We start from the raw sequence: 22,871 nt of genomic DNA, 5'->3' as shown, positions 1-22,871 counted from the left end.
GCAGAACAATCCCTGGTAGCATGCAACACATCCTCAGTGATGTGCTCACAGATCTTACACATCAAACTATAGCCTATACCTCTCGAGACTCTTTCAATATTAGTGAGCAACCTCTACTTGAGAGCAAGCCAAATAAAGAACCTAACCCTTTTGTGGTCTTTGAAACTTCCAGGGGATCTTCCACACAGTCTCCTTCAACTTCCAGAAAATTTCTCGAATTTTCCCATATGCACTTTTAACTGAAAATGTGTTTTGATGTTACAAAATTTACATATTTCAATTAGAATTTCTTGATCGACACAGAATGTAATAAATAGTTGAATTTATTAGGATGAAATCAAATGATAAATTTTAATAAATTAGATAATTGAATTTTGTTAGAGTTGTGTGACCCAAATTTCTGTTAAAAAAAGTGGCAAGATAAGGGGGTCTGTAGGGGTAAAGTCTGTAGCCCACCGCATATCCCCATTAAGCATAAAATTGAACTAGGGTTGCAATTGGGGGTGCTAGGGCCGAAGGCAACCACGGTACAGTACAAACTGCAAAAATGGAATCCGTATAGAAGTACACTTATTCTATTTGATATTGATTTGAATAAGATGTTTCAATCATACTGCATTACTTCTATTAGACTTTGATTAGAATAAGATTTTTAAACCTATAAATAGCTGTAGTCGTCTCTTCTCTTGTATCATTCGAATTCAACAGTTAGTGAATTTTTCTTCTCCTCTGCCCGTAGTTTTTCCCGAAAGGGCTTCCATGTAAAACTTGTGTGTTCTATTTTTCTCTGTTTCTTTGCGATTTATTGTTATTATTGACGTTCAAATTTCACAAATTTATTCATACAAACTAGTAAATTATGATAAATAAGGTAATAATTATAAAATCTAATTTATTCATATAAAGTAGTAAGTAATGCTAGGATTAAAACAACTTTGAGTAGGAGAGTTGGAAATTATTTGCTGAATGTGTATGGTTCCTACTTCCTAGTCAATTAAATAATTTTGCATTTAAAACTCAAATAAAATATATAAGTTACCAATGTAGGAGGATGAGTTTGAGTGCGTTGAAGTTCATTATCTTCTATTTATAAGTTGGAAGGGTATATGAGTAATTCTAAACATTGGATTAAAAATAACAGTTGTGATCAATAACATATAACGAGATTATTCAGAAAAAATATATATTCATTACTATCATTTGTTAATCCTTGACAATTTCTTTATCATCTGAATAGGAATTTGTATCTCTAATAAAACTTTGTATGTATACCATTAAGATGATCGCATATACTTTCTAAAGTATAAATATTGCAATTCCACCCCTAAATAAACCTAACCAACTAACATAATTCAGCAGTGAAGCAGTTTTGTTAAAACATGCTAATTACCTTTCAATGAAACCCACTTATTAAAACATGCTGATTGCTATTTATGACTCCCAAATCTAATCTAATTATTAATAGACACTACCTAAATCTAAATACAGATTTTGTGTGAAAAGGAAAGCATGTAAATTATAAAAAGAGCTCCAAATTGAAAAGCCCAGAACTGGGTTAGTTGATCAAGCTAGCTCCATTTCAACGCTCGGGGAACAAACATGGCTTAAGAATTAAGATCTAAACTGGAGTCTTGAGTGACAAGCTCAGGTATCTTCTATTTATGGAATTATAAGTGAAGATGAAGCTATCCACTGTGACGAATATTATGGGCTGAAATGTAACAAGGAGAAGTAACGAAAAGAGACTTTCCATTAATGACAGAAACCTTTTTTAGATCCAAGTTCCAAAGTATGCATACATTCCTTCTATTCTGGTTTTTCCATTTAGGCTAGGCTAGCTGCTCCTATTGAATATTTGTACACGTCACCATCTCCAACATGTTCATTCTATACCTTTCTTGGTTAACATAACCTCTAGCCCTAAGATAATGTTTTTAAAATGATGGTTTAAATTTGGGTTTTTCCCTTTGGAATCCAGTTCGTTGTTGAGCCTTTATGTAATTCCTTCCCTTTCTTTTCCCATTGGTAAAAGCACATTTTCTCCACCTTTATATGCCTTTAAACCTCAGACTACTTCCATATATAAGCACATACAGACAAGGCTTAAGAAGTAAAAAGAGGCTTTGTCTGATACTGATTATCGTTTCCAAAAATGGGTCAAATCCGTTTGGCGTGGTTCTTGTTTCTTTGCCTGTTGGGACATGAAGGGTTGGCTAAGGGTGTGTTAGGCTTGGCTTGCAACTGGGGGCTGCAATCCACGCACCCATTGCCACCTAACATAGTGGTCAGGCTCCTGAAAGACAATGGGTTCAACAAAGTGAAGCTGTTTGAAGCTGATACTGGGGCACTCAAGGCTCTTGGCAGATCTGGTATCCAAGTTATGGTTGGAATACCAAATGACATGTTGGCTTCGCTTGCCAGTGCTGTGGGAAATGCCGAGGCATGGGTCCAACAAAATGTTTCCTACTATATATCCACCCATGGAACTGATATAAGGTACACTTTCTTTTTATATGTATATTTGCTTATGTTATGTTGTTATATCTATATATAGTTAAAAGATAAACTTTGTGTGGTGTATAATTCCAACTTGCCAGGTCTGTAGCCATAGGCAATGAACCTTTCCTCCACTCATACAAAGATATGTTTGTGCGTACAACATTGCCAGCCCTTGAAAACATTCAAGCAGCTCTTATCAAAGCAGGCCTAGGCAAACAGGTGAAGGTAACCATTCCACTGAACGCCGACGTCTACCAGACCGACTCCGGTCTACCCTCCGGCGGTAATTTCCGACCGGAATTGTTGTATCTAATGACAAAGATCATCAAGTTCCTACAAGACAATGGTGGGTTTATCACCATCAACATCTACCCCTTTCTCAGTCTCCAAGCTGATCCCAGTTTCCCCAAAGAATATGCCTTCTTCAACAACACTGCTAGTCCCCTTGTGGATGGTTCCATCGTTTACACCAATGTTTACGATGCCAACTTTGATACCCTCATTTCAGCCCTCGAAAAGAATGGCTTTGGACGTATGCCTATCGTCGTTGGAGAAGTTGGGTGGCCAACTGATGGTGATCCTAATGGAAATATAGACAATGCTAAAAGGTTCAACCAAGCCCTTATAAGCCGTATAATCCAAGGCCAAGGTAGCCCAAAACGCCGTACCCCGCCTGATGTCTACATCTTTTCACTCCTCGATGAAGACCATAAGAGCACTTTGCCTGGCAACTTTGAAAGGCATTGGGGTATCTTCAAATACGATGGCAGCGTCAAATATCCATTGGATATGGGCAATGGAAGAGCCCTCGTCCCAGCTAAAGGTGTCAAATATTTGGCCAAGCAATGGTGCGTAATGTCTCCTTCGGCTAGCTCGTCAGACCCCAATAAGTTGGCACAAAGCATTACCTACGCATGCGAGAACGCGGACTGCACCAGTCTGGGGTATGGGTCCTCGTGTGGTAATCTGGATGCCCAAAGCAACGCTTCGTATGCTTTTAATTCGTATTTCCAGACCATGAACCAAAGCAAAGAAGCATGTTCTTTTAATAACTTGGCTACCATTACAAACGTTGATCCTTCTAAGCCACCTTGTCGTTTCGAGATCATGATCGACACCCGAAAACAGAAAGCAGCTCGTACCCCTTTCAAGTCTTCGGCCTCAAAAATGGAAGGCATATTTGCAGCTTTGGTTGTGGTGTTGGGTTTAGTTATTTGTGGTGTTCATTGATTTGAGTTCTTAATTTGCCTTTGCTGCAGTCACTCAGGCAACCATCTCTTCCATTTTCTGAGGTTAAATTTACTAATTTATTTTTAGACCCCATTGTAAATTTAATTATTCAATCAAAACATTCCTTGTTTGCAGATTAAAATCTAAATCCTGGCTATGATATCTCTCCCCTCAATTGTAATATATTAGAAACTTCACATTCAGCGCTATATTGAAGATGATAATTATGGTCTCAAGGAAAGGAGAGGGCAACTGAAACGAAAAACGACTCCATGGGGGGCTTCCTTCATTCTAAAATCAATTACTTAAATAATTTAGGTCCGAGGCCCAATGTTGGCCTTGGACAACCTTCAACATCTAAACCAAGCAGCAAAGGTACTGCCAAAGTACGCACATTCAATATCAACAAACTCTTACTAACCATAATTCAATTATTAAACTAATTTATTACTTAAACTTAAAAAACCTTAAAATTAGGTCTTTAAAATATTAATATTATATTAATAAGTTCTTATTTTAATATAAACATTAAATACATGCGAATCAAATTATTTACCGAATGAATAATTTAAGGCCACTGTGTTTCGATAAAAATTATGAAGATTAAATTTTTAATATATCAAATTTAAATTATTCATATACATTTATTTATAATTTAATAATTAAATTAGTTGAAGGCTTATAGATAAAATGACGATACTTTGAGTACCAATTTAAAAATTTAAGCATCATGTAAAGGCCTAGGATGGAATTAACCCTTTAATATAAAAGTAATGGTTAGAAAATGCGGAACATGATGAAGATAAGGATTTCTCGACTTTACGTCTTTATTATAATAATAAAAATAATACAATTGGAGTGGCTGAGCTAGCGGCGCGCCTAGCTACCTACTGCCAAAGCCTATCAGGTTCTCGGCTGCACCCCAAAGCAACACACGTGTTTTTTCATTTTAATAAAAAAATTTTGTCCCATTTCCTTTCCAGGTATAATATAGTCATCAGCAACATCTGCCGACCCGATCCTCATTCAAATGCTTGATATTTTTAATCAGGTTAAAATAATTGAAACTCATTATTTAGATAGAATATTACTTTTAAAAACCCAATTGGATCTGATTTAAAAAAAAAGAATGGGGAAAGAAATTCGGCGGTCCCAAAGTGAGCCATCTCCTCTCATTTTTTGGCATTCTCTTTAATTGGTTTTAGGAAAAGCAGAAACGAGGTTCCAAAATTTGTAATTCATTTACCTATTATTATAAGCAAACATCATTTTATGAAATCCCTCAGATTCTCCTAATTTCTAGATATCCTTCAATAAATCCCTTCTCATTTCATTTTAACATCAATATCCCCTTCAGAATTTTCAATTATATTCTCACCTTTTTCCATTATAAATAAATGACTACCGCCGCGCTTTTCTTTTACTCCTTTTTTCCCTCTCCCATTTTCCCTAATCAATTCAAACACTACTTTTTGTTTCCCTTGGTTCTCTCTCTTTTTTTCTTTCATTAATTAATCGATTTATTTAACCTTTTTTTTTGCTGCAAAGTCATTGTTATTGTTTGCATTTTCTGGGGGGAAGCTGGAATGTGAAGAGCTTCGTTATGTTACAGAAGCAAAGCAGCAGTGTTCGTTTCTTCTTCAATCAAATCTCTAACTGTAACCATAAGGGAAACGATATTTTCATGGCGTTTTTGGCCCGTAACGACTCCCTTTTTTCCAGGCACCTTCACACGTCGCCCAACGACCAGCGCCGTTGCTTCCAGTTCTTGGGCAAACTCGTGCCGCTCGAAAATTACAATGTCAGCCGCTGCGGCAGCGGCGGCGATTTCAAGTTCAACAAAGCGGCCTCTGGCTTAAATTTGACTGTCAAAAGTTGCCTCAATGATTCGCCGAGAAAGTGGGATCAGAAAGCACTCGCCTTCGCTTCCCAATTGGCGAGCGAATTAGAAATCTCTAAACATGATGAACCCCAGAAAAGGGCGAATACAGTGGCTGATTCTCGTGGCTTGTCTCAAAGAGGGACTCTTGATTTTCCTGACAAGCCGTTGCCTGAGAAAATCGTGGTTGCTGTCGATGTCGATGAAGGTACAAATTTTTTTCCTACCCAGCTCTTTTTTTATGAGAAGAAAATATGTATTATCTAACGCAATGATTGCTTTTTTTTGGTTTATGGTATAAGCAGTACTGGGAAACTTTGTGTCGGCTTTGAATAGATTTATAGCGGATCGTTATTCGTTAAATCATTCAGTTTCGGAGTACCATGTTTACGAGTTTTTCAGGGTAAGATTTTATTTTTCATGATTTGTTTATTCATTGTTGGGAATTGTAGTAGAATGAAGTCAAGATTCGAGAATACTTGGCATTCTTTTGGTACTATAAGTCAATCAGTGTTGAGTTTTAATTAAGTGGAAAAGATGATGAACCATAATTTTGTGAGTGGGCGAAGACCCACAGAAGAAACAAAGAAGAAGTGGCTCTTCACTGAGTACAGCAAAGCTGGCGAGGTTAAGGGAAGGGGAAAAAGTCTCATTTTTATGCCAGGCATATCTTTATATGATTGTTGTAGAATTAGCTAAGGCTTCAAGGGGTTTTTAGCTGCGAAGTTCTGTCTTTTGTGCTACCATTTTGTGTGTGAATAGTTTCTACTAGAATGCTGCTAGCCATTTGCACTTCAAGTTATGTCAGTAATGGTCTCATTCTGTAAATTATTGTGAAATGAATTTGCTTCCATGTTTAAGTTGCAGTAACATGCTTGATGGTTTACTCTGCGGTTGGGGACTTGGGGTCTTCCAGTTTAGTAGCTTTACTTTTGTCATTGTATTTTCTACTAGGTAGCCAGATACTGTTTCAATGTTGGTTAGGTTTCTTAGTAAGTGTTCTAATGCATGTTTTATTTTTGTTACAGATATGGAACTGTTCTCGTGATGAAGGTATCACTAGACATACTGATTGATTCCTCTGTGGATGTATATATATATTAAATTCATGTCACAAAAGGCATCCAGTAAGATGCTGCTACTGCTATATTGAATTTCATCAAATTTTGTATAAATTGCCCTGAATATAGCTTTTTTATGCATGAAAGGTTAAGGTTGTCAACCTAGGTGTAGTCTTTTGTGGGTTTCTCTTGTTTTCTGAATTCCTACTTTAAACAAATAGAGTAATAGAATAAATAGACTAATAGAATCCTTATTAGGAAGTGATTTGAGGAATTTCTTTTTTTCATCATAATAAAGGAGAAGTATCAGATTTAGTAACTTTTTGCAAACTTGCTGAGGTTTCTACATTTTGCATATGTTCTTATTGTTTAATAAAATGCTGAATGTTCTGATATTCTTTCTGAAAAAACTTTCAACTCTTTGGCTAAGGATTACTTAAAAACATACCCTGTTTTGTTGTTTTGGCAGCTGATATCCGTGTCCATGAGTTCTTCAAGACACCATACTTCAAGAATGGTATCCATCCACTCCCAGGCGCTCAGAGGGCGCTTCACAAGTTATCTAGATTCTGTAACCTTTCCGTTGTAACGTATGTATGCATACTATTCTTACTTAATGATGCCTTTATTTCTGATCTGTTCACTTAAGCAGTTCTTTCATAATTGTTCGAGTAGGTCTCGGCAGAATGTGATCAAGGACCATACAATTGAGTGGTTAGAGAAGCATTATCCCGGACTTTTTCATGAGATTCACTTTGGCAACCATTTTGCTCTTGATGGTGAATCTAGACCCAAGTCAGAGATATGCCGGTATGCTCATAAGGCCTTGTTAACCCATAACATTGCTTTTGGATGATTTTAGTAGGAGCTCCATTTTCATCCGTGAATTCCTTTAATGATTTCAAGTGCAATTGTTTGTTTATTAAGAATGATGCAAGTAACCAGCATCTTTTCATGGTAGTTGTCTTGCCGAGGTTATTAATTCCTTGGAGAAGTTATTTCTGATAAACCCTTTGGTTGTTATGTTGATTTCTGCTGCAGGTTGTTAGGAGCCAAGATCCTAATTGATGATAACCCTAGATATGCTATTGAGTGTGCTCAAGTTGGAATCAGGGTTCTGCTTTTTGATTACGAGAATTCTTATCCTTGGTGTAAGACGCAATCAATTGATGAACATCCTCTGGTGACTAAAGTGCATAGCTGGGAAGAAGTGGAACAACAAATAGCGTCTTGGATCGTTAGTTCTACCATCCTTTAATATGGTCTTTATGGTCAGACTCCTACTTCACAGTTTTGTTAACTGTTTCTCGTACTCAAAAACATTTGATAGTCCCGAAAAATTTGAGCTTGTTATTGTTCAGGGCAAATCAACCATTAAGGAGACCACCCAAAATTGGGGACATGGTTGTATTGACATTGAAGACAGAAACTGGAAGGAATGTGAGTGGAATAATGCATTAATGTAATTAGTAATTCCGTAGAGTACGGAGGGTTCCACTGAAGAAGGAAAGTTTTCTTTTTAGCTATCCTTTTGTCCAGTTTGAGTTTAGGGGGAAAAAACATTAGTGAGATCCAAATTGGGTGAAGTGACGTATCATTGAGTTGCTCAACTGGCTATAATATCCAAATTCAAGGTTCTTTTCCAACTGTAGTATCAAGTTTTGTATTTTTTTCCTTTACTTGCAAGGGTTCTTTTGTTTAGTAATAATGATGACATGCAAAGCCTATGTGAAGGAGTAGATCATTAGCATCTGCAGTGAATCCACCTGACAGGTAGCCGTGCATTACAATTTACAAATAAACTCTTTCCATCAATGGCATTCAAATAGTGTTTATATATTCATTTACTAAATAACATCTGTTGTTTACATGCCCCTCGAAATAAACTATATATGCATTTTTACGTATTGGAGTATGCACATTATATACTTACATAAGCACTTTATGCTTTGAAATGTCTGGTTTTAAACCGGCATTTATATCCACTCCCCGAGAATCATAGATATCTTGAGAAATGGTGGTCACTCGGTTTTCTCCATCAGTTTGATACCATAGGCTTGAGCAATTTCCAAAGCTGCCACGGTCAATACTATTGATGGTTAAAAATCTCAAAATTAATGGAATAAAGCAAAAGAAAGTTATGCAATGGGTATGGAGAAAATTACCTGGTAGATAAACTTCAGGAACAATAGGCCTCAATACACCTCTTGTTTTGATCTTGTTTACAATTAAAAGCTGAAACCATCAAAATTACAATAAATTAATTTCAAAGCATTTTCAATTATAAGGGAAGAAGCGAAATGTTGTTAAAAGTGTACCAGAGCTCCAATTGCTACTGGAACGCCAACAGTAAGGGCCATAGCAGATATCATTTTTCCATTCTTAGCCTTCCCGAATTCCAGTAAAGTCGCGGTATGGCGCTCGGTCTGTTTGCTATCAGGGAAATCTACTTCCACTTCATGGTGCAACAAAACCATATCCTGAGGATCAAATCAAACAGCTTGTGAAAAAATTCATCCAACTTTTTTCTCATTAAATTATGAGTAATTTATATATACCTGTTCTGTGTTAGAGTATGTTAGCCTTTCTTCCATTCGATGACATGTTACAGCAAATGCGCTTTGGCACGAAACCGGGATTCCTGTCTGTTCGTTTAGCCCCAAAAACCTGAAACAGATGAAGAGTGTTATGGTTTGCAACTTTTGATTGCTATGTCAAAAGAATACATAATTGATATTAGAATGTAAATTGGGATTACACAATCGTTTTGGCAGCCTTTACAGCAACTCCTGGCTCCTTGCAATGTCCAAGTTCTAGGATCCTTTCGGCTATCTTTTTTTCCCCAACTACAACTTCATTCATGTCTTTAGTATCAATTTTCAGAAGCTCACAAAGGAAATTTCTAAATGTTGGTCGACCTTCATGTTTGAGAAGTGGAAGAGTTTCGGCATTGAATATACCAATTCTTGCAAGTGTGGCCATTATCTCACTAAAACCTGGAAAAAATATAAAGATGTTAATATAGATTCAAATTTCTAGCATTGAAGCTTAAACAGAATTAGGAGTAGCAAAACTCAAGAGGGGAATCCCATGCCTTCATAGCGGAGAGTTCCACGGAATATTGTGGATGCTTCATGTCCGATCCCATACAGATCCCCATAAGTTAACGAGTTACGATTAGGAAGGCACTCCAATGCAAAAGCTGGAAGATCAGGTATCCGAAATCTCACAGCCGAATCATAGAGGTCATCCCCTGAAAACATGACCGATTAAGTGAAACAATAAAAGGTAAATCCATAAATTTGTAGCCATTACATGACACTAATATACAGACATAAGTCTTTAACTAATTACGGATCATATATATGTAACTATAATAAAGGGTGATTAATATACATGTTTATAGTAAAACAAGTTGACTTGGATACATAAATCGTTTTTCTTTGACTTGTTATAGAAGTTGACAGTTTACCATTTACATGTACTGTTTCACCCTGAGATTTGTACGTGGCAGGATTTCGTCCTGCTTTAATAGCTCCGGCAGGATTCCAACTGAAAAATCAAGAGTAACATTTGTGAGTTATAACTATGGTGCTCAAACATTCAACTTCCATTCATTTATAAGAGTAATATCATCAGGGAAACAATTAGTTGGCCTTCTAACTCCAAAACCAAACAAAAAAACAGAACAATGTGTGCTTCAGTTAAACCATGTAGTCTAAAATAGAGTTTAACAGCCTATCTTAACACAATTCTACTTGTTCAGCATTAGAAGATAATTCAATGGACCTGAATTTATATGCCAATGGATTATTTGCAGCTGCTGGAGATGGGATCCCTCCACAATAGGAAGTGAAAGACATTATTTTGCCCTTTTTGAGATGCGCTTGGTTTATCATCTTCATTGCCATCATATGATCTGAAAAGCAGAAACAACATATTTAATCCATAATTATGTTCTTTATGTATAGGATAATCATATCTCCTCATCCATGTTCAAAAATGTGCCCAAAATGGGTTCTTCAAGAAACCAGAAGAGTCTGAGTAACATGCTTTATTACAGAAGCCAATGACATGAGCAAGCTTTAAGAAACACAGGCACTACAAAGCAAAACCAGATTTACCTATTCCAGGGTCCAAACCCATTTCACCAAGAATTGTAATGCCAGCATTCTTGGCCTTTTCATCCATCATTAACATGGAGTCATCGACATAGCTTGCTGTGACAAGATGTTTTTTAAGCTGCATAAAGTGATATTAATACAATAATTTTAGCTATGATGACTGAAGAACCATATTCACGGTAACAACTCAAACATTTGATTATTACTTTCATCTATTGAATCATTTTTAATTGCTCGCACAACATAAGTTTGAATCATTTGGTTATCCACTGCAACAGGGTATGCTAGAAAGCTAGCATCAGTTTTCAAGGTACTTCTTCACTAAATACAGTGTTTCAGAAGTTATCACTATGCTGAATTGTGTAAGAGAAAGTACCTCGACGCACACGTTTGCTATTGCAACATGGCAACTAGCAGGCAACAAACTGATAACGATCTCAACCTGTTAATGGCACAGAAGAAAAGCATATATGATAATGTAAGACCCTGATCTAAGCCTTGAAACAATGATGCACACTAAGCAAAAGGGTTACATATAAAAGTAACAAGAAGCTACTGAATCAATCATTTCAAATCATTTCATTCATATATATATATATATATATATCATTTGATACAAATTGCTTCTTGGATCATTGCAGCATGTAGTTAGTACTATTAGTTATTACATCTTACCTGTGAAATATACTGATGGAGAGCTCTATGATCAGTGACATCAAGCTCAACTGCCGCTGTATTCGGAATACCTTGAATTATCTGCCATCAGATCCATCATTATCGGAACATAAACTGAGATTTCTAAGCTTATGTTACTCGGACTTGAGAGTAACACAAGTATGATACTCGGACATGAACATTTCAATAAAAATGAAAAGTCCGAGCTGTTACCTCTTCTGCATCCTTAAGGTATAGAGATGCAACAATAACATGAACATCCATCTGCTCTTCGGAATCATTTTGGAGGCAAGTTTTATACCATTGGCGAGAAGCAGCAGTTCCTATTGAGGCTAACAGCTCGCAAGCCGGTTGACAAACACGGCCGGCGCCGAGTATAAGCACCAACATCTTCCTTTGGGGGTCGGATTCGGAGTCTTTCTTCATCCCAGTCTCCTGGAGCTTACCAACTTTGAGGGAAATCTTATTCAGTTGTTGACTTGGGGTTCCATGATTTTCAGTTGGATTAGCTATAGACGTCAATGAATCAATGATCTGATCCAGAACTTTCCCATCATCTGCACCAACCTAAAAAGGAAAACCCGGCTTCTAGTAATGAATTTTAACTTGAAATAGATATGCCATAACTAAATTTAGAAACTAAATAGCTTAAAACTAGTCGCTTTCAATTTCTTGATGATTTAGGAAGAAGATAACCGGTGTATGAATTACGTAACTGGAATAATCACGCAACTGAGGAGTGAATTCATGAATATTTTTGTCCTTTTTCATGTATCAACAACCGTGTGTTTCTTGTTATTTTGTGTAATATTTTACTTTTTCTGATTGAAACAGTATCGAGTCTGGTAGTAGGAGCGTAAATGAACAGAATATTCAATTAATTGTTTGTAAATTGTAAGGTTCGTTTATGTTTATTTATTAAGCTAAACAAAATGAGTATGAATATGAAAAAAAGTGTGTTTGATTCGTTTATGTTCATGAACAAGCTTGTTTAAAACTCGTTTATTTATTTACGATATTTTCTTATAAAAATTTCATTAGTATATATTAATAAAATTATGTTGGTTTGCATTTTTTAATTTATAATAGAATTATTAATATTTACATTTGACTATTTTATATCTAAACAATATATGTGTATGTATGTATTTATTGTTTGTTTGTTTGTTTGTTTATTATTTATTAACATTATTCAATTATATCTTCAATTATATGTTCATGAACATGTTCATTTAATGTTCGTGAACATGTTCGATTAAGTTAAATGAATATGTTCGTGAACATTAAACAAACGAACATAAATATACATAAATTTAAATAAATGAACATTAACAAAAATATAAATTTTTAACGGACACAAACTGAACACAAATAAATTTAAAAATAAACAAACGAACATGAATATAAATTTGTTTGTTCAAACTCGATTCATTTACAGCCCTATCTAGTAGTAGTAGCACTAGATTTTTTAACTTGAATTAAATATAAGAATTAACTTAAATTGATTGTATTAGTATTAGACTTGAATAGTCTAGGTTATATATTTATTGAGATCAAATGGTTGTATTTATTCTGATTATAAACCACCCAGTAGGTGGATAGCCTAATCACATGGCATAAATAGCCGATGCATTAATTATGTATACTTACCTCAAGCTCTGAGTAGGACATGGCATCGGTACTCTGGCCCACTTGGCACTTTACCAAGTGAAAGGAACCACCAGCTGCTTCTATTATATCCAATGCCTCATTTATAAGGAACTGATCAAATAAGTGCCCACTCAGTGATACCTGTCCATCATGAATTACAATAGGGTCTGATGGTTAAATTTGATTTTGCTCCTTCTACTTGATCAAATTTTGGATTTCATCCCCGCATTTTATTTTGATATTTAATTAGTCGAAAGCCATAATGTGATGGACTTAGATACTTACCAATACACTGTATTTCTTTTTGTTATTGATGTGTCCATTAGTATGATTATCTGATATATCTCTGAAATAAAAGATATATTCAGTTATGAAAGTATGGATGGATCAAATTCGGTTTTGATGTCCCAAGATTGGATTAAAATGCTTACAGTGTGTCAGACTTTCTCATACGAGGGATATATTCATATAATGTAGTAAGTGTTCCCCCATGGACGATACAAGCTCTGGTGAGGTGTGCAGGCAACTTTGTGAAGTCTGCTGTAGAAGCTAAACTCCCAACGAACTGTGATAGAATGTCTCCAAAGTGTCGAGATGCCTTGAAACAGTTAAGAATGGCATGTTAATGAACATAAGCTGCATAAATATTAAAACTTGTTCATTCTACAGGTCAAAGAAAAAAAAAGCCATAAGGCTAACAATAAACTTCAATGGAAACACCATGGAAGGGAAATATGAATTGCACCTCTTTTGCAAACTCAGTTGGGAGAATATCAACAGCTGAACATATTACGCCATTACCATCCATGTCATTATGGTACGAATCGGTCAATGGCTCATATCTGAAAAGCATCATTGACCATATAAGAGTATTTCAAATATCATAGTAGATTTAGTATTATTTGAAATGCAATCCACAATATATATGCATTTGGATTAGGATTTGACACCAATGGTAAAAGTTTGAGCTTCAAAATCAACTCCATCATTAAGTATGAACTAGGAATCATTAAGCCTCCACTTCCACAGTACTGTGTTTTATGCTATTGGGGTAGGATAAAGACAGATTCCTGGCCATGATTTCAATTTCATTTTTGATGGAACTTCAAAAATGGGATTGCTTTTAGTGTTTCAGTAGCCTAAAAAACAAGGCATTTTGAGGATCAAAGCAGCATTAGAATACCTGAAGAAAGGCGAGTCTATTGATGTGGTTTGATTAACAAACTCAATTGAGCCCCCTATGTCACATGTTATATCAGAGATCCCAACAAGTGGACATCCTTTCTTGTTTAGTTCTTGAATCTGCTTGGTACTCAATAATCTAGGAAATCTTCTCTCCCAGTACATGCAATTCACTGTCACAAACCGCATTTCAGTGATTTATAAGCAATGAAATCTTTACAAAGTGAAAAACAAACCTACCAATTACTGATGCATATGGGGCTATTTTTTCATGGAAAATGGGGTTGTAATGTTCTGGATGTGCATAATAATCTGCCTGGAATTTGAAAAGAAAAGAGAAAAGGAATACCAAAGATCAGTCTTTCGGTCGGAACCGAAAATGAAGAGGAAAAAACAACCAGAAGTAGAGAGAATGAATTACTTTATCAAATGTTTTTGAAGGATCTTTGTGTGAAACCATGTCGCAACTAGTCACGATACAACCATAAACTTGAAAGACCCTCTTTGATGTAACATTCCTTCCCTGAGAATGGTTTAAAAACTTTGATGAGAGCAGCATCAGAAGTGGGGGAAATTGATTGGATAGATACCACTATATGCATAAAAAAGGAGTACTGAAATTGGAAACTGACCTTTCCAAAGAGTTCTGGAAGTCTGCTTGGTTCAACAAAAACATGAGGAAGTAGTTTAAATATCTCTTGAGCACCAACAGAAACTGCAAAGCAAAACAGTGGTATTAGGCAAGTTTATACATTGAGTAATCTAATAACATCAAATGAATGCAAACTCTGTAGCAGCACAACAGACATGTATTCTGATGGAAGATCACATAATTGAATGTTGTAAGAAGTTCCAGTACCATTTCCGGAACCCGTGAATACGAAGATTACAGGACATATCCCTGAAGGCAGTCCCTGAGAAGCTATCTCTTCACCCACGGTGATCACTGCAGCCTTTGCAGCAGCCAAGGAAGGATACATATATGATGCACCCAGAGACAGGAATGGTGTTGAATATCCAAGACTCAAATACCCTGAAATTTGATGACAATTCAGCATCTTCACATAGACAAAGGTATGCAAATGATAAAATCTCCAAAATTTTAAAAGGATTAAAGAGTCATAGAGCATACGCTGTCCCAATCCGCGTAATAAATCGATCATTCCTGCTCTGCCAGCATATTTGCCAAATGCAAGTAACCTTTTACCATTGTCCCCAACAATAAGCTCATAGTCATACAACGATACCCTCTCCGCGAGGATCTACATGCATGCCATAGACAAAGTCATACAATAAGTTCATAGTGTCATACAAAGATACAACAGAAGAAGCTTACCTTATCTAATAATGGCATATTCTCCTTCTGAGCTTTGTGAGTATGTGAGAAGAAGGCATAAGCTCTATTAGGAAGAATCATGTCTAACTGCAATAAAGCACAACCAGTTAGGCCATAAAAGATTGTAAAATGTAAACAATAGGGAATGGTGAACATTTAGCACCTTTGGTTGCTTGATACCCAAAATAAGACCACATTCTGATAAGTCATCTGATATGTGACAACCAACATCCTCGTAGAGGGAATCGTGATGGATGCGCTTCGTCGATGGCTGCACTATTATACGAGCTATACCTGTTTTCTCCCTCCCGCTGTGTAAAAGTCGAGCACAATGTGATGGGGTGAGAGGAACCCTTCTTTCCCATTTATTTGATGACTCAGAAAGAATCCCAACAACTCCATTTCCAAGCATCTTGAACCTTCACCAGAGAAAACAAAAGAAAAAAAAAATGAACAACTAGGACTATTACAGGCTTCTTTAGAATGGGATTGAACAAAAAATACTAATCAAAGTATGTTTCTTACAGAGGATCCCATAATAAAATAGAAAACAAACTAAGAATGAAACAAATTGCTGCACAACAATTATACCTCAATGAGATCAGTCACTGAGAAATTTAAATACCGCCGACAGTTTGTTTTATTGGGATCATTTCTCATTCAATCGAACAAATTAAGTGTGATTTTGAAGTTATATAAACACAAGTTGAGGAAAGATTCAAACACGTAAGAGAGAGAAACAGAGATTGAAGAAAATACAACTTACTTGTAAATGAAGAATTAAAAGATGAGATGAACCCAAATTGAAGCGGTGATCAAACAGTTCTGGGAAAGAAAAAGATATATCACTGAACTGATGAGTAGAGACTATGAACATGTATGAATTACATGTCATTAGAACAAATATTAGTCTGAAACTCAGAAATCATATTGATTGAGTTTAACAATGAAAATAATAAAAATAATAATAATAATAACGTTGAAACAGAGGAACCGCTCTACGTTGAAAGAAAGGAAAAGTTTAGTTGTGAAAAAAGATGGGCAGCTGCCACCTAGCTTCCGGGAATCATAGAAGAAGAGATCGTAATACGGATTAAAGGCTTCAGAGCGGAGGAAGTTTATCAGGAAAATATAGTATAAATAAATGAATGATGATATGTTAATGCATGTATCTGGAATCCTACTCGTGAATCATGGATGGATTATCACTCCCCTTTTTGTTTTGGGGTGATGATAAGGATATGACGCTAGGGACAGAGAAGATGGGTCCCACTTTTCAGTTATTACATATCTATTACTTCCAATCACGTGGGGCCACGTATATCCTACTTCCAAATGCCTTCCCATAATTAAATCATGTCTAATGTTAGGTTTCAATTTTTGCCACTGGGACAAGTTACCCTTTCTCCACCTCATCACGTCTCCTTAAGACTTGCATTTACCGGCTTTTTTTTTATTATTAATATGATCTTAAAATTTTTAATAAAATACGAAAATATTCACTAGTTTGATTATGTACATAAATTATTTGGAATGAATATTCAAAGTTCATCGAACGAAAGATAACGATACTATCTATATAAATATCAAGGAAAGCCCCAGAAATAAACTATGATGTATGTGTCAGGTTTTTTAATTTTTTAAATTTTAAAAGATATTATTTTATTTGTTGCACTTATGTGTTTTTTTTTAAATTTAAAACTGTAAAAAGGAAATTATATTTTATTTAATAGAGCCATTAAGAATATCGCTATTATTGTATTGTATTTTTTAAAATTTAATTAAATTTAAATATAAAATAATATTTTATTTGATAGAGTCATTCTCTCTAATGTAATCAAATAGTTAAATATAACCCTTGATCACTATAAGTTGAAATAATTTTTTTTATATTGTGTTAGAGGAGAGGATGAATGGGAAAGAGATGATGGGTGTTTTTTTTATGTATTTGTGTTTTTGTTTATTTAATAAAATTTATAATTTGAGGTATGTTTTGTTTAATGATAATCTGGTGGAGCTTCGGCATCTGCAAATTTAATGATTATTTTTTTTGCCAATTATTTATTTGGTAACGAGTTTAAATTGGTTATGCGGCAACAAGTGGATTATTTGGGATTCTCTAGGTCAACGAAATGTTTGAAAGTTTAAGGAATGCCAAATTGAACTGCACGGGTGAGATCATTACTATCAACGGCATTCGAGAAGCAAGATAATAACATTGAAAAACTTGCTCGGACGATTTGCTCGTCTTGCAGCTTAAAAATTATATTTTTCAATTTGTAAGACATAATACTATAGATCTTGAACAAAATCATTTAATTATGTTTTATTTGTAAGACATAATGATATCGGTCTTGAACAAAATCATTTTTTTAGTATTGAGAAAATTGCTCGTGGTGTAAAATTATATATTGTAAGTTTAGTGAAATTATTTTTGAATGTTGCAAATGTAAAATTATATTTTTAAAATATAATTTTTAAATTATATAAATTGTAAAATTAAATATTGTGAGTTTAGTGAAATAATTTTCATTTAAATCATTTTTGTAATGTGAATTAATCGGTTTTTTACAAATCTAATATAAAAAAATTATTATATACTGAAAATAGGTTGTCGATAGATTATTTATTGAAATAGGTTACTTTTTTAGTCGCCTACCTAACAGTAGCGACATATTATTTTATTAATAATTTTTTAAATATTTTATTATTATTATTTTTTATTATATTTTTTAAAAAATCTGGTCAAAAACAAGTGTCGCCAGGACTCAAGGCGCCACATGTGGCGCTGCAGGGCGCCACACCTGCAAGATCAATCCCATCATGTCCCTTCCCACAGTCACTTGTCATGTCTGGGAGGTTAAAATTTTATTAAAATAAATTTTGAAACCCCATATAAGGTCCCCACAATGTTTCCTGCGTTAGAAGTAGGAGCAAAGAAGAGCAAAGGTAGAAAAAAAAAGAAGAAGAAGAAGAAAGAAGAAGAAATAAAAAAAAGGTTAGTTAAATTTTATAATTATTTTAAAATTAAATTATTTGTAATTTAGAATTATTTGATAAATTTTTGTGTTAGTAATTAATTTAAAATTAATTTATTAGTAATTTAAGATTATATTTTAAATTATTTTGTTTAGTTTAATAATGAGAAATTTATTTTGTTAAATATGTTGTTATAAATAATTTGTAACCATAAAGAAAATAATTTAGAATTTTTAGAAGTTTAGAGACTAGAAAATCGAAAGTAAAAAGATTGAGAAAAAATAGAAAAGACGGACTTGAATTGAATGGTTTTGTAAATGATAAGAAATTATAAAATTAATTTTAAAATGTATTAGTGTATTGTGATTTTTTAATAATGTATTTTAGTAATTTTTCTGTATTATGATTTTTTAGAAATATATTTTTTAAGAAAATAATTTTATAGTTGTTTTGTATTAGTAATTAATAATTATAAGTTGTTAGTGTTTATAGTTTAGTGTTTTATGATTTTTAATGTAATTTTTATATAATGTAAATTTAATTTATTGAATTATTTATTTGATAATTTTTATTGATTGATTAAAATTTTGATTAAATTTGTTGTTATATAATTTTATAGGTTACGTGAAAGAAACTACTTAGGAATGTTTCAATTTCAATTATTTTTAATTCATATGTTTTTTAATCTTTAGATAATTTATATTTATTTTTTATTGTATATAAATGATGGGGAATTATAAAATTAATTTTTAAAATGGTTGTGCAATAAAATTATTTTTTATTAGTGTATTAGTGTAGTGTGATTTTTAATGTAATTTTTATATAATGTAAATTTAATTTATTGAATTATTTGTTTGATAATTTTATTGATTGATTAAAATTTTGATTAAATTTGTTGTTATATAATTTTATAGGTTACGTGAAAGAAACTACTTAGGAATGTTTCAATTTCAATTATTTTTAATTCATATGTTTTTTAATCTTTAGATAATTTATATTTATTTTTATTGTATATAAATGATGGGGAATTATAAAATTCATTTTTAAAATGGTTGTGCAATAAAATTATTTTTTATTAGTGTATTAGTGTAGTGTGATTTTTAATGTAATTTTTATATAATGTAAATTTAATTTATTTAATTATTTATTTGATAATTTTTATTGATTGATTAAAATTTTGATTAAATTTGTTATTATATAATTTTATAGGTTGTGTGAAAGAAACTATTCGTATGTTTCAATTTCAATTATTTTTAATTCATATGTTTTTAATCTTTAGATAATTTATATTTATTTTTATTGTATATAAATGATGGGGAATTATAAAATTAATTTTCAAAATGGTTGTGCAATAAAATTATTTTTAGTAGTGTATTAGTGTATTGTGATATTTTGGATAAGGTATTTTAAAAAATGATTAGGTTATATAAATTTATTGAATTATTTATTTGATAATTTTTATTGATTGATTAAAATTTTGATTAAATTTGTTGTTATATAATTTTAATTGCGATTTGTGGCAAATGGATTCATTGATTGATAATACTAATCACATATCAAGTAACATTAATGAGATGGTAATGAATTTTTATTTGATATTCACATTACATTATTTGTTGAATGAAATTCTATTGTATTAACTATTTCGTTAATATAATAATGTCAGTCGAAAATACCGCGCATTGAAGGCCCGTATTCATAGTGTAGGGTTTCAACCGGATGAACGCCTAATACCGTTCTTAGAGTTAGCCGGGTTCGGATCAGTAGCATTGATCTGGACTTTTAGTCTACGATATGACTTGATTTCTGCCTTAGTCGAGCGATGGCGTCCGGAGACCCACACATTTCATTTGCCGTGTGGGGAGTGCACCATCACTCTAGAGGATGTTGCACTACAGCTGGGGCTCCCCATCGATGGGAATGCGGTCACGGACGTAAGTTTGATTTCCAGGCCGGCTCGCCTTTGCTATGACTTACTTGGATGCTCGCCAAGTGAGGGAAAATTTCAAACCTTGAGGTTTTCATGGCTAAAGGCCAATTTTGAATATTTGCCTAGTACTGCCACTGAATTAGAGGTTATGCAGGCAGCGCGAGCTTATATTATGCACCTTATAGGAGGTGTACTCATGCGGATACACACGGCGTTGAAGTCCACCGATGTACTTACCACGCTATCAAATCGCATAACACACGCTCATACGATTGGGGTCCGCAGATGTTAGTGCTTTGTACCGCGAACTTTGTCGGACGACAGATGCCTCTGCGGTTGACATAGGTGGATGCCTTATACTGTTGCAGTCATGGGCGCTTTATCGGATGCCATTCTTGGCATCCACTAGTCACCAATCATATGTATTTCCACTCGTTAACAGGTGATGAATCTTTAAGCGTTACATGACAATTAATTGTCTCTTTTTGGATTATATTATTCTAACAATTTATTTTCATAGATGGAGCACGAATCCGGTATTAGGAGGTCATACACGGTTCCGATATACCGTCGATGATCGAGAATCATTCGGAGAGGGAGTAAGTTTTTCTAATATTATTTTATTTTATTATTTTATCTCACTTAACCCGTTAATATAAAAATGTTATGAATCATGCAGTTCATTTGGATGCCATATTCTTCTGCTCCTCGGTTACAATTTGTTATTCCATCGTATGCCCACGTCCACTCACACCTATGGTGCATTAGCGCACCCTTATCCGATTTCAAACGGTGGAGTGGTACCATGGCGATCGAGTACTCAACAGATTCGGTTGTATACAATATATCCCGACACGACCAAGAAGATTGAATGAACAGCTACATTGCATGACTAGGAGGGGGAGGCATGGAACTGATTGGGGAGATGAGCATTCAGAATATATTACGATGTGGAACAACCGGTTTAGTAGGGTACCTCAGATGCATCGTTGTTTGGATCTGCGGCCCTCGCCACAAGATTTCTACAAGTGGTACTATGAGAAGGGGAAACCATTTTTATTTGGTGGGCGGTCGATGGTTGTCCCCCCTCATACGACACGGATTGGGCAACATCTTCCAGATCCATATCATGCACCAGCGCCGGAGGTAGAGCCGGAGCCGGAGCCGGAGCCGGAGCCGGATCTAGAGCCGGAGCCAGATCCGGAGCTACACTCCGGGAGTAGCTCTTATTATCTAGATTTTGGGGGCAATGACTATTTCTCGGGCTCTTCAGCCCACGGATATTATTCAGATTTTGATACCTTCAGCCCCCTACCACATCAGTACTCTACTACTTCTACCTCCTATCCACCACCGTACCTCGCTCCTTCCGTTCCTATCCACCACCGTATTCTCTCTCCTTCCTACTCATATCCACCACCGTACTCTACTCCTGCTGGCTCATATTGTAATATCCTGATTTTGGGCCTAGTCGGAATAGTGGTTTCGTGACCACAAAATCTGAGATATAAATAATTATTTTATGATTATTTTAAGGTCTATGATATGATTGCATGATTGTGTGAAAATTTCGTGAAGAAATTTTATGCATAAAGTGCTTAATTTGAAATTTGGGACTAAATTGAATAAATTGCAAAACTTGTGTTCTAGAAGTATTTTGCATAAAATTGAATTAGATTATTAATTAGAGGTCCTTAAAGAGTAATTTTACCAATTTCTAAGTCTATGGACAAAAATTGGACATGGATGGAATTTTTGGAAAGTTTAGTAGTAAGGGCATTTTGGTCATTTAGGGGTAAAATGAATTAAAATACACAATTAAAAGCCAATTTTGCTCATCTTCAACCCCATGGCCGAATATAGCAAGGAGAAACCATGGCTAGGGTTTTTCAAGCTTCCAAGTTCGATTGTAAGTCCGTTTTAGCCTCGTTTTTAATGATTTTTACGTTTTTGGAGTCCCGGTAGCTCAATTTAGCTTATGCTAGCAATAATTTAACCTAGGGTTTATATTTGGAAAAATACCCATAGGTGAAATTTGTGTATTTTGGAGTTTTATGATAGAATATGAGGTTTTAGATTATGTTAGACAACTTGTGCTACTCGGTTTTAAGTGAAAACGAGCAAAAGGGCTTAATCGGTAAAAATACCTAATAGTCATAAGTACATGTTAGAGTGAGAATTTGATGTTGCCATAGAAGGGAAAAATGATCAGCATGTCATAAAACATAAGAAAATAGGCTGAATTTTAATTTACGAGCTTTGGGGCAAAAGTGTAAATATGCAAAAGTTTAGGGGCAAAATTGTAATTTTTCCAAAATATGATTTT

The 22,871-nt window shown here is 34.4% G+C and overlaps 3 protein-coding genes across 9 annotated transcripts; 2 read left to right on the top strand and 1 right to left on the bottom strand.

Annotated features, from left to right (window-relative positions):
* The first annotated feature begins 2,084 nt into the window (after nt 1-2,084).
* LOC108486122 (glucan endo-1,3-beta-glucosidase 5-like) lies at nt 2,085-3,877 on the top strand. Its single transcript, XM_017789958.2, has 2 exons — nt 2,085-2,496; nt 2,598-3,877. The coding sequence occupies exons 1-2, from the start codon at nt 2,153-2,155 to the stop codon at nt 3,727-3,729; spliced, it is 1,476 nt and encodes a 491-aa protein (XP_017645447.1). The 5' UTR covers nt 2,085-2,152; the 3' UTR covers nt 3,730-3,877.
* Nucleotides 3,878-4,600: 723 nt separating this feature from the next.
* Nucleotides 4,601-8,708, top strand: LOC108486123 (uncharacterized). Its single transcript, XM_017789961.2, has 7 exons — nt 4,601-5,816; nt 5,914-6,011; nt 6,637-6,661; nt 7,139-7,259; nt 7,345-7,479; nt 7,711-7,940; nt 8,031-8,708. Exons 1-6 carry the CDS (start codon nt 5,333-5,335, stop codon nt 7,925-7,927), a joined length of 1,080 nt encoding a protein of 359 aa, XP_017645450.1. The 5' UTR covers nt 4,601-5,332; the 3' UTR covers nt 7,928-7,940; nt 8,031-8,708.
* On the bottom strand, nt 8,460-16,905 carry LOC108486121 (alpha-aminoadipic semialdehyde synthase). 7 transcript variants are annotated; one of them, XM_053029549.1, is made up of 26 exons: nt 16,821-16,905; nt 16,403-16,461; nt 15,800-16,055; nt 15,637-15,723; nt 15,433-15,562; nt 15,160-15,333; nt 14,933-15,015; nt 14,722-14,823; nt 14,541-14,616; nt 14,302-14,473; nt 13,864-13,960; nt 13,550-13,716; nt 13,404-13,464; nt 13,119-13,259; nt 11,682-12,035; nt 11,469-11,549; nt 11,170-11,235; nt 10,794-10,911; nt 10,459-10,588; nt 10,142-10,221; nt 9,764-9,922; nt 9,428-9,665; nt 9,228-9,336; nt 8,988-9,149; nt 8,835-8,904; nt 8,460-8,743 (listed from the first exon to the last, which is right to left on the bottom strand). In XM_053029549.1, the coding sequence occupies exons 3-26, from the start codon at nt 16,046-16,048 to the stop codon at nt 8,691-8,693; spliced, it is 3,159 nt and encodes a 1,052-aa protein (XP_052885509.1). In that variant the 5' UTR covers nt 16,049-16,055; nt 16,403-16,461; nt 16,821-16,905; the 3' UTR covers nt 8,460-8,690. The 7 variants fall into 7 exon arrangements, with proteins under 7 accessions (XP_052885509.1, XP_017645445.1, XP_052885508.1 ...); XM_017789956.2 differs by having other exon boundaries at nt 16,639-16,849; XM_053029548.1 differs by having other exon boundaries at nt 16,689-16,837.
* Nucleotides 16,906-22,871: the final 5,966 nt, after the last annotated feature.

Source organism: Gossypium arboreum, chromosome 6 (assembly GCF_025698485.1).
Source record: "Gossypium arboreum isolate Shixiya-1 chromosome 6, ASM2569848v2, whole genome shotgun sequence".
Taxonomy (NCBI): Eukaryota; Viridiplantae; Streptophyta; class Magnoliopsida; order Malvales; family Malvaceae; genus Gossypium; species Gossypium arboreum.
The sequence above is the reverse complement of the archived record's forward strand: the minus strand, read 5'-3'. Positions and strand labels throughout refer to the sequence as shown.

Coding starts and splice junctions, on each gene's coding strand:
- LOC108486122 (XM_017789958.2), top strand. CDS start 2,153: ATGGGTCAAATCCGTTTGGCGTGGTTCTTGTTTCTTTGCCTGTTGGGA. Junction 2,497..2,597: donor ACCCATGGAACTGATATAAG/GTACACTTTCTT, acceptor CCAACTTGCCAG/GTCTGTAGCCATAGGCAATG.
- LOC108486123 (XM_017789961.2), top strand. CDS start 5,333: ATGTTACAGAAGCAAAGCAGCAGTGTTCGTTTCTTCTTCAATCAAATC. Junction 6,012..6,636: donor ATGTTTACGAGTTTTTCAGG/GTAAGATTTTAT, acceptor TTTTTGTTACAG/ATATGGAACTGTTCTCGTGA. Junction 6,662..7,138: donor GAACTGTTCTCGTGATGAAG/GTATCACTAGAC, acceptor TTGTTTTGGCAG/CTGATATCCGTGTCCATGAG.
- LOC108486121 (XM_053029549.1), bottom strand. CDS start 16,048: ATGCTTGGAAATGGAGTTGTTGGGATTCTTTCTGAGTCATCAAATAAA. Junction 10,912..11,169: donor TAGCAAACGTGTGCGTCGAG/GTACTTTCTCTT, acceptor CACTTTATGCAG/CTTAAAAAACATCTTGTCAC. Junction 10,222..10,458: donor CCATTGGCATATAAATTCAG/GTCCATTGAATT, acceptor TTGATTTTTCAG/TTGGAATCCTGCCGGAGCTA.